This window comes from Rana temporaria, chromosome 2 (assembly GCF_905171775.1).
Source record: "Rana temporaria chromosome 2, aRanTem1.1, whole genome shotgun sequence".
Taxonomy (NCBI): domain Eukaryota; kingdom Metazoa; phylum Chordata; class Amphibia; order Anura; family Ranidae; genus Rana; species Rana temporaria.
In genome coordinates, this window is record NC_053490.1 from 171,125,148 (window position 1) to 171,148,661 (window position 23,514).

General features: G+C 42.0%; 1 protein-coding gene across 14 annotated transcripts in view; it reads left to right on the forward strand.

Moving 5' to 3' along the window:
- The window catches only part of SCEL (sciellin), a 129,874-nt gene that overhangs the window by 81,592 nt on the left and 24,768 nt on the right, over window positions 1-23,514 (forward strand). For 11 of the 14 annotated variants that reach the window (XM_040341415.1, XM_040341414.1, XM_040341406.1 and 8 more), the window contains 6 exons: window positions 5,703-5,765; window positions 11,688-11,744; window positions 13,520-13,573; window positions 15,362-15,424; window positions 17,691-17,753; window positions 21,342-21,404. In XM_040341415.1, the coding sequence (XP_040197349.1) occupies window positions 5,703-5,765; window positions 11,688-11,744; window positions 13,520-13,573; window positions 15,362-15,424; window positions 17,691-17,753; window positions 21,342-21,404 (363 nt within the window). The remainder of the gene's footprint in view (window positions 1-5,702; window positions 5,766-11,687; window positions 11,745-13,519; window positions 13,574-15,361; window positions 15,425-17,690; window positions 17,754-21,341; window positions 21,405-23,514) is intronic. The other 3 variants (XM_040341412.1, XM_040341413.1, XM_040341420.1) reach the window with 3 other exon arrangements.

The following is a 23,514-nucleotide window of genomic DNA, read 5'->3' on the forward strand; positions in this document are numbered from 1 at the left end:
CAGCGCTTGAATGTGGCTGGGTGCTTTAACAAAGGGAAATAGTCAGCACAATATTGTATAGGTTGTTAAAGGAAACAACCGCTGCTTTTTACACATGCATATGTAAATAGGCTGGTCATGTTGCATATCTCTTCTGTGTCATCCATGCAGTGCAAATAATCCAAACTAAAGCTGTGCTGCCTGTTTGTGGGTGGCCAACAATAATATGCAAATCTATCTCAACAACGATTAACAATAAGTGATTACATTTCAACTTGACTGATATGTAATTGTGACCTTTGCATAACAATACGTCCTGTTCTGTAGCAATATAATATGAACAAGCCTAAAACACATATCTGGCCTATATGCATGTATGTAGGATTGTGAGCTATATGTGTCTCACAGCAATCTTTGATGTTGCCTGTGGCAAGCTGTCAGTGTGTGCACAGTACTTGTCTGACATTTCATTTACAGGGTACATTAAAAATTGAGTTCTGTTTTTAGAGTAGATCAAAACAAATGTACATACTGCGCCACAGGTGTTCCTGATAGATATGTGAATACTTAGGGTGTCACCCTTGCTGCTCTACACAATTCCTGTGTAATTTACACAGTACTACCAAATGGTACACATCTTGAAGTGAGTGCTAGGCGCTATTAAATAATAATAAAATATCTACAAATAAAATACGTCTACACAACTCAAGCTGTGACTGACTCTTTATAAAGTGCAGACAATAACGTGATCCCACGTGATTCTGACACCAATTAAAGTGCATAGACTGTATTGACATCTTTGATTAAAGTGTGGAAACAGTGAAAAGTTCATCAATACTGTCAAAATTCCATGTATAAAAACTGATTTTAAACATGCTCTTCACACTCCATGCAGATGTGATTTGCCTATGTGGTTATGACTCACCAGATCCCTAGACCCAGGGTTAGGTGGATCTAGTAACACTTTTTTGGGGGTCTAGAAGGGGAGTGTGGTAAGGTCAATTATTGACTTATCTTCCTCCACATATCCTCATAAACAGGAGTAAACCAAAAATGGCAAGATCATAGTGCAACCCGCTTTTATTGTAGTGTGCTGCTCTCTCTGTGTCACCGTCCACCCCACCAACAAGAAATGGAGCCCTCTCTAAAACAAATTAATTGCGGGTCAATGAAAAAGATTCTCAATATTGGTTATTAAAGGGAGGAATGTGCCTTACACTGATGGGTTGTGTGGAAAATATTCCTTACATTGGTGGTCAGTAAGAAGAATGTCCCTTAAATTGGTGGTCAGTGGAAAGAATGTCCCCTTAGATTGGAAGTCAGTGGAAAGAATGCTGCTTACAATGGGGGGCAGTGGTCAGAATGCCTTCCTTATAGATAACTAAAAGATCAGACATTAACGGCTGTGTGTTGAGTTATTTTGTGGGGACAACAAATTTACACTGTTATACAAGCTGTACACCCACTACTTTACATTGTAGCAAAGTGTCATTTCTTCAGTGTTGTCACATGAAAAGATAGAATAAAATTAGGGCTGTTACTGATTAAAATTTTCGTGTTCGATTAATAAAATTTTTTTTAATCGATTAATTTACTAATTTCGATTAATTATAACGCACATACAGATCCAACTACTTTTAGCTGATCTCTTTGCAGGCTGATTCCCAGTTGCGATAGTTCCCTTCACGGGATAGCAGCCACCCAAGCCTCATGAACTAGGGGTGCAACGGATCAAAAAACTCACGGATCAGATCGATCGATCCTCGGATCAGGAGTCACGGATCGGATCATTTTCAGATCAGCAAAAAAAAAAAAAAGACAAATCTTGTTACACCCACCTTATACCCTTAAATACAGTGTTTGGAAATCCGACGGACTGTTTATTGCTAATGTAACAGAACACCTCTGATTTTCACATTAAATTTAACATTTAAACAGTCCGTCGGACTTACAAATACTGTATTTAAGGGTATAAGCTCAGTTTTGTGATGAAAATAACTGAATCTAATACTCTGTTGGGTGTAATGAAAGATGTCCACTTGCCCCCATGTCCTCCCATTACAGATGCAGCTGTTAGGGGGCCTCTCCACAAATACCTCTGGCCCCTTATCTCCCTCTGTCTTGCCATTTGTCTGCTTCAGATTGAACATTACAATGCTTACTACTGGTGCAACGGATCTCCTACCTGCAGAAGCTCACTGTTCATGCTGTCTCCACTCTCCACATGTCTGCAGTGAGCGCGCTGTGCGGGGAGGCGTGTCACGCTATGCATTGGGCTCTGGCAAGCACACAGGGGTGGAGCAAGATGGCCGCCGCTCCGGAGCTAGGCCAAAGCCGGGGACTTTCCTACGGCCGAGGCTCCGGAGCGCTCCGCGGATCGCGTGGTGCGCCGATCCGAACGGGGTGGCCCGTTCGGATCACGGATCGGTGACGATCCGTTGCACCCCTATCATGAACCGTAAGTGATGTCAGAGTAGAGTAGCTCTCTGCCAGTTACTATCTAATTTGGCTCACGTTGATAAGATTTGTGCTTCTAAAAAGGCAAATAAAACCAAGCAAGTTTATAAATAATGTAGTGAAAAAAAAGGGGAAAACTGATTTTACATGCAAGCATTAGACATCTAATTGGCTACTTTGGGATGTTGCATTTAAGGGCAAATTAATAAGGATTTGGGCCAATTTGTTTTATTTACTTAAAATAGTTTATAATTTACCTTATATAATTTCTAACTTTTAAACTATATTTATTTTACAAATAAACATTTAAAGTAGATCATAATCTAACTGCTAATATCTCATAAATTTTAGCATGTTTATGTAATTTCAAAAGATGCTTAGAATCTATTTAAATCTGCAGCTTTTGTTAAAAGCATGCACAGGGTGATCTTGTCACTAAGGTCTTTGTTCAGGTACTTCCTGTTATGCTCCCTGGTTGAAACTACAAGCGGATGTGCTGACACCATCAGTAAACTGGTCTAGAGCTATGATGTTCAGCTGATGTTGGAGAATGCACATGTACAGAGGAAGTGGCTGAAAAAAGCTGGTGGAGCAGCACCTAGAAGCAAAAAAAAAAAAAAAAAAAGATTAAAAAGGTGAAAGCAATATTTTATGAATAAAAAAAAAAAAAACACAAAGATTTCTTAAAATGTGCAGTACTTTAGCAAACTAAATGTAAGGGCCCTTTCACACGGGTCGGATCAGTAATGATCCGCCCCATGAATCTCCGCTTGCTCAGCGGGGATCGCTCCGTTTATCCCCGCTGAGCCGGTGGATGACAGGGCGGTCCCCGCACACTGTTCAGCGACCGCCCTGTCTTTTCTACGCTCTCCCCTATGGGGGGATCGGATGAACACGGACCGTCTGTCTGTGTTCACCCGATCCGATCCCCAGACAGATGGAAAAAATAGGGGTTTCCTCCGTCTGCAGAATCGGAGGAATGTGGACCCGGATGAGATCGGGTGTCAGCGGATGTTCACCCGCGATCTCATAGGGACCAATGTATGTCCCTTTTTCATCCGCACACGGATGGATGAAAAAACGGACTTACAGTCCACATGTGTGAAAGGGGCCTAAGGTTTAAATCTCATTTAAAACACAAAGGTTTATTTAGTAAAACTGGAGAGTGCAAAATCTGATTCAGCTGTGCATTGTAGCGAATCAGCTTCTAAGTTCAGTTTCTTCAATTAAGCTTTCACAAAAAAACTGGAAGCTGATTTGTTTCTATGCATAGCTGCATCAGCTTTTGCACACTGCAGTTTTAGTGCAAATCAACCCTATTGTGAACCCATGGCACAAAATTCACAGAGCCTTATGGGTTTTATAAAGAGAAAAATATCACAACAAGAAATCACTTAAAGTGATATTAAAGACATATAAAACATTTTTTTAAATAACAAACATGTCATACTCATCTTCTCTGTGCAGTGGTTTGTCACAGTTGTTCCGATCTTCCTCTTCTCGGGTCCCTTGCTGGCACTCCTAGCCCCTCCCTCCTGTCAAGTGCCCCCAGATCAAGCCGCTTGCAATAGAGGCACCCAAGCAGACACGCTCCCGAGGCACCCAAGTAGGTACGCTCCTGAGCCGCTGCTCTGCATGTCTATTCAGACACAAAGCCGTGGCTTGGCCCCTCCCCCATTTTGGCTGTCTAGCTGTAATTGACATCCGTGGGAGCCAATAGCTTCCTCTGCTGTCCTAGCCAATGAGGAGGGAGAGCCCCCAAAGAGTCAATGCTCTTGTGCAGATTGCATAAATAAGCAGCATCAAGTTGTTGATTGCAAATACAAAGATTAAAATATTAATACGCAGCGCTAATCTGATACATATTATTATATTATATTATACATTATTTATCATATGTAACATCAGATTAGCGTTGCATATTAATATTTTAGGTATTAGGGATTGCTGAGGTTACTGCTGCACACAGGAGTTTGTTCTCCACTTCTGTCCAACCACACTGCTCACAAGGAAAGGAATCAATAAAAAGGTAAGGCCTGATTGACATTACACTTTTCTGGCAGCTGAAGCATGCTGGAGAGGGGCACTGTCATTTAGCACAGCAGAAGTAGGGATCAGCTTGTATCACAATGCAATGCAAGGGTTGTGTGATGTATCTGCCAGCATATGTGGTTGAACCATCTCTATGATCCTACTGGCTGGTTACTAGTAAACATCCAGGCACTTCCAAGCAACTCCACAGACTTCTATAGCAGTGGTTGCAGCTTGGCTTGCAACAGGTTGCGTAAAGATAAAGTAATGGAGTAAAGGTGGTGCCTCTGAAGAAACACATCTGATCTCCAGCAAGTGCCTCTCAGAACCAGCTGCTACCACTGCTATAGTCTGTGGAGTACCCTGCACGTGTCTGTCTTCCCTGTTCCTCAGCAGCTCCCTTGCAAGAAATCTCTGTGCATGAATGCTAACTTCAGAGTGCATTCTCCCCCTACAGCCACCTTTGGGGTTTTGAGGTGTGGCGGGATGAACAGGTTGGGGATAGGGGGTGCAGAAAGTGAGACTGTCCCATAGTTAGCAATCTTATTGTCCATTTTAATGATACATTTTGCAAAGTGAGAATCTGAGAAAACTGCAGTTTCTGGAGGCTGGCTGTAAATTGCCCCATAGGAATGCCTATACATTGGGCTTAAGCCTGGGATGAAGCTGACAGCCAGCGCAAACATAAAAAAATGCTTTTATTTTTCAACCAAAAACCAGATCTGGACAGCACCAGGGGGGATATGCAGGGGGGGTTTAATAAAGTTTATTACATTGTGGCGATACTTCTATTTTCTCTAATAAAACTCCTTATATTCCCAACTAAATGCAACAGCCATATATGGGGGGGCTGTGTATGACTTATCTGACTCATTCAGTTCTGTGCAAAATGTGAGCTTGAGCTATTGAGCTTTGTAAATAATATTTTTTTACACAGAATAGCTATGGATATACAGATTTACATGTGTAAAAGCATATCACTTCACCTGTTGGCTTGAAATAAACATTAGATAACCACATATAATATATATTATCTTCAACTGATTGAAAAAATGAATTCTGTTTATTTTTTATCTTCAATTTGGTCCTGATCATATAACATATAAGATGGAAAATATATACATAAACTTGATGCGTTTACTTAAAAAATGTGCTTTCTTTATTGAATAAGGCCTTTAGTAACAGTATTCGTGTTGATTTACGATACATTGTCCGTTTGCATTTCGATTTTTTAGCAGAGCTCAAAATCTGGACAATCTGATAGACATCAAACCCACTGCAAACAAGGGAGTGAAAAGGTATACTAAATGCTGAAAATTCTTGAACCTATAGTACAGAAAGGAGATGCATAATAAAACAAAGACTCAAGGCTTATTTGCTCAATGCTACAATATATTAGGATCCTAAGTGCAAAGTCCCACTGCGTTTTGAGGATCTTGGAAAAATAAAAAAAAATTACTGGAATGACAACAAAGCTACTCTATGCTCTATAAGAGTCAAGCCTCGTACACACGCTCGGTTTACTCGGCAAGAACCAGCAAGAAAACTGCTGGCAGAGCTTTCTTGCCGAGTAAACCGAGCGTGTGTACGAGGCTTTGAGGTTTCTCATCAAGAAAACTGCCTAAAATCTCGACGGGAAAAATAGAGAACCTGCTCTCTATTTTCTCGATGTGATTCTCGGCAGTGTTTTCCTGCCGAGAAACCCGAGAGTGTGTATATTTACCTGTAACTGTGGAAATTTGCGCATGCTCGTCACCGCATTCTTGCCATTCAAAAAAACGTGGTTCTTTTAAATGGAGTGTCTGTATACTTGGGCGGCAAGAGGTTCTTGCCAAGAATCTCGTCAGGAAAAACAAAGTTTTTTTGTTCCTGATGAGATTCTGGCCCGTGTGTACAGGGCTTCACAATGGGTAGCAAAAATACAAGCATTTTTGAATCAGGATTGTTGTGTCACAATCCCCCAAAAAAACTGTATGGCTTTGGTTGGTTTGATTTTTTAAAGGAAAATAGGCTGTTTACTTTGCCCTTTGTACACATGATCCTACACTCATGTGCAAGCAAAAATACTGTTTTAGTAATTTTCCTTTAATGTGATTGGGTATTCTTTACAAAGTAGATTTTCTCCCTTGCAAAATGAAAATTCCCCTGCAAAGTGAACATGCTCTACTTCTTTACTAAATCAATACTTTGATTAATACTGTAATTATGAAAAATTTGCAAATGAGTTGTTTTAAACAAATTAGAAACTGCTGATTTTCTATTAAGGCCCTTTTCACACTACAAAATAAATCCGTTTTAATAATCCGTATTAAAATCCGTCAGATAATGTTAAAAAACGGAAGTTATACGTCCTTTATAAAATATCATTAAAGTCTATGGGATTTTTTTATGTTCCGTAAAGATCCGTAATAGTCCGTTATAACGTACGAACGTTAGTTATAACGGAATATGTGACGGGTCTTGCACTATTTTTTGTCCATTTTTTGTCCGTTGCAAGTAACGGATATATTAACGTCCGTTATATTTTAACATTGAAGTCTATGGCGCACGGACGTTAGTAAATGTCTCCGTATATGTCCGTTATGTTAACGGACGTTAATTTTACTGAGCATGCTCAGTAAAGACTTCTGGAGCTGGACTTCAAGAAAGGGTGAAATGGTTTTTATTAACGGACGTTAGAAAGGAATGATATAACGGATGTATACGGATATATACGGATAAACATTATCCGTTTTCAATAAAGGAAGAATGGTAAAATATTTATCCGTATGTATCCGTTATTAAATCCGTTAATAAACGGCCGTTAATAGGTGTAATACGGATATTATAAAACGGACATACAATCCAAAGTGTGAAAGAAGCCTTATTTGTGCAGTCCTAGCTAGAAAAAAGCCGGACAACGGACAGTTTATAAAAATTGTCTGATTTTTACCTGTTCATACATGTCCGGAAATGGGAAACGACTGCCTGTAAAAAATATGGCTTGGGCGAGCTTGGGGAACGTGGTATGAATCTGCACTGTTTGGGCCTGCGCGTGACGTCATGGCGCACATCAGGGTGTGTATAAAAGCCACGCCCAATGCGCCTTTTCCTGGCAGTCAACATTCCATCGCAAGGAGGTGGGGGAAAATTTGGTAGTTGGAATGGGACTGTCAGGCCTCGTACACACGTACGCAAGAAACTTGCTGGGAGATATTTTTTTGCCGAGGAAACCGGTCGTGTGTACATTTTCGTCGAGGAAACTGTCGAGAAACTCGACGAGCCAAAAAGAGAGCAAGTTCTCTATTTCCTCGACGGGAATGGAGAAACTTGCCTTGTCGAGTTTCTCGATAGCCTAACAAGGAACTCAACGAGGAAAACGATGTGTTTCGCCCATCGAGTTCCTCGGTCGTGTGTACGAGGCTTCAGTTGTACCAGCAGATTTAGATACAAAAAACAAATTGAAGCAAAACTCCAGCTAAAGCCTTGTACACATGGGCCGACAATCTGCCAAATTCCTGCTGAAACAGCCGACTTTCCGCCTGTGTGTAAAGCTGTGTGTTCTACAGAAGCCAGTCTCAGCACTTCAGCTTCTCTCAAATGGGCATGCTGGAAAACCAGCATCCGACCTGCATCCGATCAGCGCTGCTAGCCAATGTCTGCCAGCAGGGCCGGCCTTAGGTGTTCAGGCGCCCTGTGCGAGCTAATCCTGTGGCGCCCCCCCCCCCCAGACCGCTACACAATAAACTACCCACAGACCGCTGCACAATACACACACTGACCGCTACACAATACACACACTGACCGCTGCACAATACACACACTGACCGCTGCACAATACACACACTGACCGCTGCACAATACACACACTGACCGCTGCACAATACACACACTGACCGCTGCACAATACACACACTGACCGCTGCACAATACACACACTGACCGCTGCACAATACACACACTGACCGCTGCATAATACACACACTGACCGCTACACAATAAACTACACACTGACCGCTACACAATACACACACTGACCACTACACACTGACCGCTACACAATACACACACTGACCGCTACACAATACACACACTGACCGCTGCACAATACACATACTGACCGCTACACAATACACACACTGACCGCTACACAATAAACTACACACAGACCGCTGCACAATACACACACTGACCGCTACACAATACACACACTGACCGCTGCACAATACACATACTGACCGCTACACAATACACACACTGACCGCTACACAATAAACTACACACAGACCGCTGCACAATACACACACTGACCGCTACACAATACACACACTGACCGCTGCACAATACACACACACTGACTGCTACACAATACACACACACTGACCGCTACACAATACACACACTGACCGCTACACAATACACACACTGACCGCTACACAATAAACTACACACTGACCGCTACACAATACACACACTGACCGCTGCATAATACACACACTGACCGCTACACAATATACACACTGACCGCTACACAATAAACTACCCACAGACCGCTGCACAATACACACACTGACCGCTACACAATACACACACTGACCGCTGCACAATACACACACTGACCACTGCACAATACACACACTGACCGCTGCACAATACACACACTGACCGCTACACAATAAACTACACACTGACCGCTACACAATAAACTACACACTGACCGCTACACAATACACACACTGACCGCTACACAATACACACACTGACCGCTACACAATACACACACTGACCGCTACACAATAAACTACACACAGACCGCTGCACAATACACACACTGACCGCTACACAATACACACACTGACCGCTGCACAATACACATACTGACCGCTACACAATACACACACTGACCGCTACACAATAAACTACACACAGACCGCTGCACAATACACACACTGACCGCTACACAATACACACACACTGACTGCTACACAATACACACACACTGACCGCTACACAATACACACACTGACCGCTACACAATACACACACTGACCGCTACACAATAAACTACACACTGACCGCTACACAATACACACACTGACCGCTGCATAATACACACACTGACCGCTACACAATATACACACTGACCGCTACACAATAAACTACCCACAGACCGCTGCACAATACACACACTGACCGCTACACAATACACACACTGACCGCTGCACAATACACACACTGACCGCTACACAATAAACTACACACTGACCGCTACACAATAAACTACACACTGACCGCTACACAATACACACACTGACCGCTACACAATACACATACTGACCGCTACACAATACACACACACTGACCGCTACACAAACTACCCACAGACCATTACACAATAAACAACCCACAGACCGCTATACAATACACACAGACCACTACACAATAAACTACCCACAGACCACTACACAATACACACAGAAACTACAGCATTGGTGCATTTTACTATAGAGGCATTGGTGGACTACAAGGCCCAGCATTTTACTATAGGGGGCTCTGGTGGACTACAATGACCATCATTTTAGTCCCACCAATGCCTCCTATAGTAAAATGCTGGGCCTTGTAGTCCACCAGAGCCCCCTATAGTAAAATGCTGGGCCTTGTAGTCCACCAATGCCCCCTATAGTAATTGGTGCATTTTACTATAGAGGCACTGGTGGACTACAAGGCCCAGCATTTTACTATAGGGGGTTCTGGTGGACTACAAGGCCCAGCATTTTACTATAGGGGCTCTGGTGGACTACAATAACCAGCATTTTAGTCCCACCAATGCCTCCTATAGTAAAATGCTGGGCCTTGTAGTCCACCAATGCCTCCTATATTAAAATGCTGGGCCTTGTAGTCCACCAGAGCCCCTATAGTAAAAGGCCCAGCATTTTACTATGGAGGCATCACACGTTACACACTGACTTTCTGGCTGCTCCCTCCCTCTCCCCAGACCAATACCTACTCCCTGGGGGGGGGGGGGGGGGGGGTGACACAGAGGAGGGGGGGTAAACTGACCTGGCAGATGAGTCCTCAGGAGACACACATCGGGAGGCAGGACTCTGGGAGCAAGCAAGCAGGCACGATCATCGAATCCACAGTGCAGCTCCACCCATGACCAGCACCAGCTCAGCATGGCCATTCACAGACCCCCATGTCTGCTTCCAGGCATGCCCCGCCCATCGCGCATGGACTGTTCTGCCAATCACAGAGCACCCACTGGCTCAAAGCACATCGCATATCGTGACAGCGATAGCGAGTGGAGAAATCCGGCTGCTACTGGCCACAGGACTCAACAGGCACGGCGCCCTGTTGCTCATGGCGCCTTGTGCGGGCGCACGACTCGCACAACGCTAAGGCCGGCCCTGTCTGCCAGCGCTGATCAGTATGTTCTGTATGGGGGGGGGGACGTCTTTGTGTCAGAACATAAAGGCACAATGAGGGATTTTGCTGCACTAACATCGCTTGTGTTAATACAAGATCGCTCCGTTTTTTTTAGTTCAGTCCTCTGGGTTGAATTAAAAAGAACTTCTATTGTGTTCTAGGCTTAACACTGTATAAGCATTTACAGCAAACAGTTTAATTTTTAATTTTGTGATAAGGGTTTTTACATGAATGAATAAAGGCTGATTGTTGTAAGCATCTCTGTCAGTGTTAAATTGTTTTTCTCAACCCTTTAACTGCTACAATTGCAGGACAGCTTGCGGTGGCTTTACTAAACCCGGAGAGTGCAAAATCTGGTGCAGATCTGCATACAAAACCAATCAGTTTCCAGTTTTTTTGTGAAAGCTTAATTGAACAAGCTGTTTGCCTACCATGCACAGTTGCATCATATTTTGCACTCTCCAATTTTAGTAAATCAACCCCCTTGTTCTGTTAAATAAAAAAGACTTACTGGAAGGATCACTAGGTAAAAATAAAGCTTAAAAAATAAATACAACTAATACAGAAACCACATCTAAGAACTGATAAGCTGTAATATAATAATTGTTTGCTCTTGGGGTTAATACCATTTAAATGTAAATCATTATTACTAGATCTGAAATAAATATGTATTAATATTTAAACAAATATAATCAAATATATCAATTAATTATGCTTTCTCTCACTCTCTGTCTTTTTAATTACATCAATATTTTCTCTCTTTCTCTTTATTTACATCAACTAATTTTCCTTTTTAACACTCAACTTTTTTAAAGCGATCAACTGGATGGCCTTATTGAAATTTCAGACACTGCCAAGAATACTCGTAAAAGGTGGAACAAAATATATCATTTTATTTTACATTTATTATGCTAAGAAATAATACAACAAGATTAAGATAGAAATATATGGCAATAGAAATTCAATTTCAGCTTGTAAGTGAAGGTAGGGGAATGTATTGATCCATGGTAAAAACAAGTATGGTAACAGAAGTATAAAGAATTTTGATATACATTTCAGCAGAATCTGCAGAAAAGAAAAAAATCTTATAGTAAATGTCATAAATCTGAGCAATGCAAACTGTAAAACCATGAAACATTATAAAATCACTGGTTACCTCATGTCAATTCAACCAGTACATTAAGTATAGACATACTGTATAAATTTCAAATTCAAAACATGGCATTTCATGTAATATGTGAGCTTTGGACCCAACTCTCCCACCTCCAAATCCACCTATTGCTCATTTATTGTAATGGAAGGCATAATGGTCCGATAGAGAGAGAGAGTCTGAAGGGAATCGGCTTTTGCCATGTTCTCTCTTTTTATTTGGGGGGAAAACTTTATTTTATTCCTCTTTTAGACACTGAATGTCCTGCACCAAAAACTACCATCACTGACTTCTAGTACCAAAAACCAGTATACTAGGTACACAGTATGTACAATATACCACTAAAGCCTTTCACATAGCAAATATTTTTATTTAATATTAAACAACGTACATATACATTTGGTTATTTTTTTAATTTCACTAACGTTTTAATAATGTGATACTTTCCGTCATTTCCATCATTCCATTTAGTACATTTTTTTTCGCAGTACAGTATTGTACACATTAACCACTTTACTACCTACCACCGTCAATTGACGGCGGCACAATAGTGCTGTTGTTCTGAGAGGACGTCATATGACGTCCTCGCCTTGCAGAGCCACTGGGGGGCGCATGCGCGCAGCCGGTGGCGCACGCAACAGCCGCGTTACTGGGAACCCAATGCGCGTGCGCCGCCGGGCACCTGCAATTGCCCAGTAACTGAGCAGGACCGTGGATCTGTGTGTGTAAACACAGAGATCCATGTCCTGTCAGGGAGAGGAGACCGATGCTGTGTCCCTTGTACATAGGGACACAGATCGGTCACCTCCCCCAGTCAGTCCCCTCCCCCTACAGTTAGAATCACTCACTAGGGTACACATTTAACGCCTTGATCGCCCCCTAGTGTTACCCCTTCCCTGCCAGACACATTTACAGTAATCAGTGCATATTTTATAGCACTGTTCTCTGTATAAAAATGAATGGTCCCAAAATAGTGTCAAAAGTGTCCGGTGAGTCCGCCGCAATATCACAGTCACGATAAAAATCACTGATCGCCGCCATTACTAGTAAAAAAATTAAAATGCTATAAATCTATCTCCTATTTTGTAGCCGCTATAACTTTTGCACAAACCAATCAATATATTACCAAAAATATGTAGAAGAATACGTATCGGCCAAAACTGAGGAAAAAAATCTTTTTTTTTATATATTTTTGGGGATATTTATTATAGCAATTTTTTTTTTTAATTGTCGCTCTTTTGTTTATAGCGAAAAAAATGAAAACCGCAGAGGTGATCAAATACCACCAATAGAAAGCTCTCTTTGTGGGGAAAAAATGATTAAAATTTAATTTGGGTAAAGTGTAGCATGACCGTGCAATTGTCATTCAAATTGTGACAGTGCTGAAAGCTGAAAAATGGCTTGGGCAGGAAGGGGGTGAAAGTGCCTGGTATTAAGGAGGGTTAAACACTAATTGATATTCTATCTCATAGAAGTATATATGTATATATATTCTAGGGAAGATCAACTCAGCGACTTCATTGACATAAAAAAACCTGAAGCGAAGTCCAGGTAATTATCTTGCTTAACATATTAATAATCATAACAACTACTACTACTACTGGCACTGCCACTACTGCTACTATTACTTCTTATTCAACTACTGCTACTTCAATATTACTACTGCTGCTATAGTACAACTACTTTAATATAGAGATTTTTGATTGGAAAATATTCAGATGAACTAGGAATGGGAAGGAGGAAGGAAACCTTTTTTTCCATGAAATCTGCCAAATTTAGCAATGTCAGTGTTGGCGTCAAATAATCATTATAGCTGAAATCCATGGAAATTACTATAGGTACACAGTTGAACACACATCTACAGTATGTGAGAAGCCAGTCTTATAATCCATGCACCCAGACAGCTACACTTGCAAAGTAGCCTCACCTCCACTACAGCTATTATGTACCCCTAAAATGAAAACATAACAAGGGTAGTGGAGAGAGGGAGGATGTCAACACTATATGCAGGCAGAGCATTGGACTGTGTGTTAAACATACAGAAAGAGAAAACTACATAGACTCATTAGGGGACTTTCACACAGCAAAATACCTTTTTTTTCCTGAGGCTTGATTTAACAAAAGGAAGATATATACCTCTAACTATTAATATGCACCCTGATTTTATGTTTTAGCTTTTTCCCTGAGACATAAATTGTGTTTTAGGGAGTAAAAGGTGGAGTAAAGCCTTTGGTATCTAAAGAATACCAAGCTGCATTAAAGTAGAACTAAAGGAAAAACCTTTGTTTTTAATTTTGGATAAAGTAAGGGAGGATTATACCCGTCAGTTTTTTTTTGCCATTTGTGTCCCATAGGGGAGCATACCCTGCACTTCCTGTCCCATAGACAAAACAGGAAGTGAGAGGAAATCCCCCCCAAAGTGAAAAAATCCCTGGCTATCACCAGAGCCACCAGAACTAGTGTCCCCAATAGAAGATTTTTTCAATTTTGAGGACATTCCAAAATTTGGGAAAACATGACAAATGGAAGAGTGAATCTCAGGGCAAAGACAGAAATGAAAACCCGATTTATTCCCTCTCTACTCTTTCCACAACTAAAAAATATTTGTCTTTAGGTATATACTTTAGGCTATTGAAAGGGATAAAAAGGGATGTCAGTTCTTATTTTGCCATCTATACCTTGTTATAAGATTGAAGATATCTCGTTTTTTTTTTGTATTTTGTAAATCTATTCGGTGGTTGTCAGACTAGTTTTATGGTATACTTGGCTTCTTGGCAATGCATACGTCACAGCATAGTATACTATACATTATAACCCAACACCTATCCAGAAATGTAATCAACTACACCAATTTTTCTCCCTTGTACTAGCCAATCAACCAACTCAACCAATCCATACAACCACCTCTGGGTGAAGCCTGGAGGCACATTATTATTAGACAGCATATATGTCAGTTTGCTGATGTTTGCCAACCATGCATATGCTTTTCTCAATTTCACCCCAATATTTCACCCTAAAAGAAACCTCTACTGAGAATGGGTGATTGAGATTATTTATGCTGACCTTGTCTTCTAAAAATCCTAGGTGCCAAGTTTTCATATTTTCTGAGGCACTGACTACAAACAAGTATGCAGATTGGCAGCTCTGAGTTTGGTGTATCCAAAAATACTGAACAAGAGTCAGTCAGGAAACTAGAATTTATTTTTAAAGGAGGTCTGCAGTGGCTTTCTGGATATGAGTCTTTTAAATGGCTGTAATAATTTGTGCAATACATGTTTTCTTAACTAGTCTTGTGTTAGTTTCAGTGCTTTATTTAATAATACAACGTATATTTTTCAGGACTCAAAAGGTTGACAATCTAATTGAAATTAAAAATACTAACACTGCTAGTACAAATAAGGGGTAAGTACAACATATAAAATGTTAGATTATTTAACAATCACTTTAGATAAACTCTGGTTTGGGTGGATGTTTAATTAACCCTCGGAGATATAAAAATCTAAAAAAAAAAACTTGTGGGTAATTCAGTCAGTCACCATTTCCACAGTGGAAAACCACTTTTGGTGTGGGTGGCTCTTTAACTTTCAGGGGATGAGTTTCTAAAGGTTTACCAGGCTGCCAAAACTTTATTCCCTCAAAAACCCAATTAGGTTGAGTTAAGTTTTCCAGTTCTGTTTCCAATTTACCCTTAGTCCAATTGGCTGCTTAAAACAATGGCAGATTCATTGATTGTAGTCAGGGCCAGATTCCAGACAAGGCCAACAAGGTCAGGCCTCGGGGCGGTAGTGGGTGCAGGGGCGGCACTGTGGCTGAGAGGAGAGGACACTTTCACCACTTTCACTTTCATTTCGGGAGTTCCCCCCTGTCATGTCACGGATGGTGAGAGGAGAGAAAACTGAAGGAAGAGGTGGTGAGCACCCCCCCAGTTCTCAATGTCCTATTCGGCAGCAGAACTCCCCCCCCCCTGCTTCTCAGTGTCCTGCCGAAAAAGTCCCCCAGCGGATAATATCCCCCCTGTACTGCGCAGGCGGGGGCAGCATCGAAGGACCCGGCCTTGGGGCGGCAAAGGGAGTAAATCCGGGCCTGATTGTAGTTTTGTTAATATGCTGTTTATTAGAGTTTATAACATTTTATTATAAACAAATGTGTGCTATCTTGCGGTTGGTGTGTTAAGTTACAAACTGACTGTAAAATCTTTGTTTAGATTTACCAAAACCTAAACTATCCATTTAATTAATATACACATCAGGTGATGGTAGAGCTAAAGGAAACTGTAAATTCAGATTGCAACTTGTGTGATGTATTCTAGTTTTTGGCTTCTTGTGGTAGGTTTAGTTAACGGACTTTGTCTTAAAGTCCTTTTAACTAAAAAAGATCCTGATCCTTTAACCACTTGCGGACCGCCCACCGTACATTTACTGCGGCAGAGCGGCTGCTCTGTGCCAGATCACGTACTTAGTACATGATCTGACACTTCCAAGTCTGGGGTGCATTCGTTAGCTTATCAGCAGGTACGGCGGACTTGATGTCCGCCGCCACCTGCCGATGCTTCGGTATGCAGGCAGAACGGCAGTCTGTCTACGTAAACAAGGCAGATTGCCATTCTGTGAGTACAGAAGGCATGGATCCTGTGTTCTTGTAAAGCAAGGACACTGATTTATGCCTTCCACTAGTAAAAGCACCTCCCCAACTACACTGAATCACAGGCTAGGCATACAGTTAACCCTTTTGCTCACCCCTGATGTTAACCCCTTCTCAGCCAGTGTCATTAGTACAGTGACAGTGCATATTTCTTAGCACTGATCACTGTATTGGTGTCACTGGTCTGTTATTAGTCTAGGTTTATGGTATACTAAGGCTTCGCCGAGTGTCTATCTTGGCTTTTTGGCAATGAATGTCTATGGTTTGCATTTTGCCATATATTTACTTAGACATCCCACTCTAACATCCACAGACCATAGCTTCACCCAGCCCATACAGCCACCCCAACGTGAGGCCTAGTCGCATGGGGATATTAGAAAGACTAACTGCCATTTATATAATTTTGTGTATGTTCTTCTAACTACCGCTTCACGGAAAAAAAAAAACGTTACTGAGAGAATATGGAGATTGCTTTTGTGTCCTGTTCTAAAACTGCTTAGTGCCGGAAAAGTATGCAGATTGGGAGTTATAATCTCCATAATTGTTGCAGATCAGTGACTTAGGCCCCGTACACACGACCAGTTTCCTCGGCAGAATTCAGCTTCCGACCGAGTTTCTGGCTGAATTCTGCCGAGAAACCCGGCCGTGTGTACACTTTCGGCCGAGGAAGCCGACGAGGACCTCGGCGAGGAAATAGAGAACATGTTCTCTATTTCCTCGTTGTTCTATGGGAGAACTCGGCCCGCCGAGGTCCTCGGCGGCTCCAGGACTGAACTGGCCGAGGAACTCGATGTTTTTGGCACGTCGAGTTCCTCGGCAGTGTGTACGGGGCCTAAGAAAGTACTGAATCTAGAGCCAGCCAGGGAACTAATATAGTGAGCAGGAGGTGAGCAGCGACTACCTCTGTATTGCTCTCAGTAGAGATGTCCTTTAAATGTCTGTAACAATTTGTGTGTTTTGCTTTGTTTAAACAATAATGTGCAAGTGTGAGTGTTCTATTAAACAATAATGCATGTATATTTTTCAGGCCACAAAATCTTGACAACCTTATTGATATTAAAAATACTAACACTATCAGTACAAATAAAGGGTAAGTAAACTGTATAAGTAATAGATTTATTAAATGACATAAGCACAGAAGATTAGTAGTCAGAGGGATAAGGGTTCATTCAAACCAAGGCGTTCCACTGTGGTATGTTCAATGCACGGGCATTTATGTGCATTTATATCATGCACTAATATGCATTGTGCTAAGGTAACCAATTCAAATCTGGGCAGCACCCTACAATGCAACAGAAATCATGTTGCGTTAATGAATGTTAAGTGTGTTGCACTCTGTGGTTCCATTCATTGTAAATGGCACCCAACCCACCTTTAAAGTACAGGTGTGCTGCAATGAACCGTAGTACAGCGCAACCCATAGTGTCCTGCATGTTGAGCTGCAAAACATTGCAGACGGCACATTTTTTTATGGAGGTATATTATGGTCCCTTTATTTTCATTTGGCTACCCAACACAGCATGCCGCAACATGCATTAACACGTAAAAATGTGCTGCAGTGCATCTCATTGTGGTGTCAAGGGGCCCTTACAGTGGTATCTCTGCATCCCAAGATTCTCACTAACACCACTGCAAAATAATTAATGGGAGATGTATTTAGCTGTTTTATCCATAATTTTAAATAAATATAGAGATAGCAGGAAATCCTATATGATGGCCTCAAGAGGTGGTGCAGAGATCTCACTGGCGGAGCCTATAAGAAAGATTGAAAAAACTTGTGGGTGATTCCACTTGTCACCACTTATACATTGCAAGACCACTTTTTATGGTGTTCTCCTTTTAATCTAATTATGTGTGTGACTGAGACTGCTTTCACATTATGCCGCCCCGATCGTCGGCGGTAAAATAGCGGTAAAACTCTGCAATTTAACCATCGGATTTGCGATGCATTTCGGCCCCTAGTGCTAACGCTACTGCTCCTAATGCGCTCCAAAGAAGCTGCTGGCAGGACTTTTTCTGACGCCCTGCCAGCACACCACTCCAGTGTGAAAGCCCTTAGGCTTTCACACTGGAGTGAATAGAGCAGCTGTTTAAGGGCAGATTGCAGGCGCTATTTTTAACGCTATAGCGCCTGCAAAATGCCCTCAGTGTGAAAGGGGTCTTAGTACGTGATCAGCCATTTCCAAGTCTGGGGTGCGTGCACGCACCACCGGCGGCCCACTCCCGCTGTGATTCTACACTGCCGGATCTGATTGGCAGGTATGGTGGACTTGATGTCCACTGCCATGCACAGGCAGAACCGCAGTCTGTCTACGTAAACAAGGTAGATTGCCATACTGTGAGTACAGAAGGCATGGATCCTGTGTTCTTGTAAAGCAAGAACACAGATTCATGCCTTCCACTAGTAAAAGCATCTCCCCCACTACACTGAATAACAGGCTAGGCACACAGTTACCCCTTTGGTCGCCCCTGGTGTTAACCCCTTCTCAGCCAGTGTCATTAGTACAGTGACAGTGCATATGTTTTAGCACTGATGAACTGTATTTATGTCACTGGTCCCCAAAAAAGTGATTCCACAAAATACCCTATTTACAGCACTATTGGATGCTAACTTGACCTCCCCCTGCTCTCTTCTTCTCTCTCTCTCATCCCCTAGCACTGTAGTGCTAAGATTGGAGAAGGAGATCGCTGGCAGGTATTGTGAATGCCCAGTGGCGCTGTAAAACAAAGTATTTTGCGGAATAATTTAAAAAAGCACAGATACTGCACATTAAATCTTCCTGTAAGAGAGGATTACAGGATTTCTCACTTTACAACCACTTTAAGGCCTCGTACACACGACTGAGTTTTTCGGCAAAAACCAGCAAGAAACTGTGTACATTTTTCGACGAGGAAACTGTCGAGGAACTCGTCGAGCCAAAAAGAGAGCATGTCTTCTTTTTCCTCGACGGGAATGGAGAAAATTGGCTCGCCGAGTTCCTCGACAGCCTCACAAGGAACTCGACGAGCAAAACGATGTGTTTCGCCCGGTCGTGTGTACGAGGCCTAAGGGATTCCATTTTTTTCAATTGGCTGGCAATGCATCAGAACAGGCAAAACATACCACATTTACAATTTTTTTTAAAAATAGTGCACCACAACGCATGAAATGAGCAGCGCTACAGTACACTAATGTGTTAACATGTGTTGCGTTAATGTGCATATTTCCATGGCTGGAAATGGGCCCATAAGGTCATCATTGCCCTTAAACCTAAATTAACCCCTAGACCTTTACTATCATTCTAACTGTCTAACTCATAAGTCTAACTTTTAACCTGATTCTAACCTCTCAATGTAACCCAAATCTAAACCTAGCTATCTTAATAATATTTACAGTGAATTATATTCATTATATGCATTATATTTAAAGCTGATTACCATCACTGGATCGTGTATACAAAGAAACATACTGTAGTTTCCAAGGTAGCACCCCACTAGGATCAAATACTTTATGCTGTTCATTTCCTTGGTTTACTGGTCCTATACTGGCTCAGTTTATTGTTACAATGTGTAAAGGTGTAAAGAAAGCTTATACTACTGAAGATACTTATTTTTTGTATTCTGTTATTAGTCTAGGTTTATGGTATACTAACGCACCACTGAGAGTCTATCTTGGCTTTTTGGCAATGAATGTCTATGGTTTGCATTTTACCCTATATTTACATCCCACTCGCAACTTTAACATCCGCAGACCACAGCTTCAGCCAGCCCATACAGACAACCAATGTGAGGAGTGGCATGGGGATATTAGGAAGACTAACTGACATTTCTATCATTTTGCTGCTGCCAACTAAGTTTATGTTCTTCTAACTATTGTTTCACAAAAAAAATAAAAAATAAACTTTACTGAGAGAATATGGAGACTGCTTTTGTGTCCTGTTTTTGGAGTTAAAATCTCCATAATTGTTGCAGATCAGTGACTAAGAAAGTACTGAATCCATTGCCAGCCAGGAAACAAATAAAGTTAGAGTGAGGTCAGCAATGATTGCCTCTGTATTGCTCTCAGTAGAGGTGTCCTTTAAATTGCTGTATGAATTTGCGTTGTTTAAACAAGTGCAAGTGTGAAGCCTCGTACACACGACCAAGGAACTCGATGGGCGAAACACATCGTTTTCCTCGTCGAGTTCCTTGTTAGGCCTCGTACACACGACCGAGTTTCTCGGCAAAAAACAGCAAGAAACTTGCTGGGAGATATTTTTTTGCCGAGGAAACCGGTCGTGTGTACATTTTCGTCGAGGAAACTGTCAAGACGACAGGGAATGGAGAAACTTGCCTTGTCGAGTTCCTCGACAGCCTAACAAGGAACTCGACAAGGAAAACGATGTGTTTCGTCCGTCGAGTTCCTCGGTCGTGTGTACGAGGCTTTAGGCTGTCGAGGAACTTGACAAGGCAATTTTCTTCATTCCCGTCAAGGAAATAGAGAACTTGCTCTCTTTTTGGCTCGTCGAGTTTCTCGACAGTTTCCTCGACGAAAATGTACACACGACCGGTTTCCTCGGCAAAAAAATATCTCCCAGCAAGTTTCTTGCTGGTTTTTGCCGAGAAACTCGGTCGTGTGTACGAGGCCTCAGTGTTCTATTAAACAATAATGTGCAAGTGTGAGTGTTCTATTAAACAATAATGCGTGTATATTTTTCAGGCCTCAAAATCTTGACAGCCTTATTGATATTAAAAATACTAACACTATCAGTACAAATAAAGGGTAAGTAAACTGTATAAGTAATAGATTTATTATATGACATAAGCACAGAAGATTAGTAGTCGGAGGGATAAGGGTTCATTCAAACCAAGGCGTTCCACTGTGGTATGTTCAATGCACGGGCATTTATGTGCATTTATATCATGCACTAATATGCATTGTGCTAAGGTAACCAATTCAAATCTGGGCAGCACCCTACAATGCAACAGAAATCATGTTGCGTTAATGAATGTTAAGTGTGTTGCACTCTGTGGTTCCATTCATTGTAAATGGCACCCAACCCACCTTTAAAGTACAGGTGTGCTGCAATGTACCGTAGTGCAGCGCAGCCCATAGTGTCCTGCATGTTGAGCTGCAAAACATTGCAGACGGCACTTTTTTTTTAATGGAGGTATATTATGGTCCCTTTATTTTCATTTGGCTACCCAAAACAGCATGCCGCAACATGCATTAACACGTAAAAATGTGCTGCAGTGCATCTCATTGTGGTGTCAAGGGGCCCTTACAGTGGTATCTCTGCATCCCAATATTCTCACTAACACCACTGCAAAATAATTAATGGGAGATGTATTTAGCTGTTTTATCTATAATTTTAAATAAATATAGAGATAGCAGGAAATCCTATATGATGGCCTCAAGAGGTGGTGCAGAGATCTCACTGGCGGAGCCTATAAGAAAGATTAAAAAAACTTGTGGGTGATTCCACTTGTCACCACTTATACATTGCAAGACCACTTTGTATGGTGTTGTCCTTTTAATCTAATTATGTGTGTGACTGAGACTGCTTTCACATTATGCCGCCCCGATCGTCGGCGGTAAAATAGCGGTAAAACTCTGCAATTTTACCATCGGATTTGCGACGCATTTCGACCGCTAGTGCTAGCGCTACCGCTCCTAATGTGCTCCAAAGAATATGCTGGCAGGACTTTTTCTGACGCCCTGCCAGCACACCACTCCAGTGTGAAAGCCTGAGGGCGTGAATAGAGCAGCTGTTTAAGGGAAGATTGCAGGCGCTATTTTTAACGCTATAGCGCCTGTAAAATGCCTTCAGTGTGAAAGGGGTCTTAGTACGTGATCAGCCATTTCCAAGTCTGGGGTGCGTGCACACCCAACCGGCATCCCACTCCCGCTGTGATTCTACACTGCCGGAACTGATTGGCAGGTATGGTGGACTTGATGTCCGCTGCCGTGCATGGGCAGAACCGCAGTCTGTCTACGTAAACAAGGTAGATTGCCATGCTGTGAGTACAGAAGGCATGGATCCTGTGTTCTTGTAAAGCAAGAACACAGATTCATGCCTTCCACTAGTAAAAGTATCTCCCCCACTACACTGAATCACAGGCTAGGCACACAGTTACCCCTTTGGTCGCCCCTGGTGTTAACCCCTTCTCAGCCAGTGTCATTAGTACAGTGACAGTGCATATGTTTTTGCACTGATCACTGTATTCATGTCACTGGTCCCCAAAAAAGTGATTCCACAAAATACCTTATTTACAGCACTATTGGATGCTAACTTGACCTCCCCCTGCTCTCTTCCTCTCTCTCTCATCCCCTAGCACTGTAGTGCTAAAATTGGAGAAGGAGATCGCTGGCAGGTAACGTGAATGCCCAGTGGCGCTGTAAAACAAAGTATTTTGTGGAATAATTTAAAAAAAGCACAAATACTGCACATGAAAACTTCCTGTAAGAGGGGATTACAGGATTTCTCACTTTACAACCACTTTAAGGCCTCGTACACACGACCGAGTTTCTTGGCAAAAACCAGCAAGAAACTTGCTGTTTTTTTTTTTTTTTGCCGAGGAAACCGGTTGTGTGTACATTTTTTGACGAGGAAACTGTCGAGGAACTCGTCGAGCCAAAAAGAAAGCATGTTCTCTTTTTCCTCGACGGGAATGGAGAAAATTGGCTCGCCGGGTTCCTCGACAGCCTCACAAGGAACTCGACGAGCAAAACGATGTGTTTCGCCCGTCGAGTTCCTTGGTCGTGTGTAAGGGATTCCATTTTTTTCAATTGGCTGGCAATGCATCAGAACAGGCAAAACATACCACATTTACAATTTTTTTTAAAAAATAGTGCACCACAACGCATGAAATGAGCAGCGCTACAGTACACT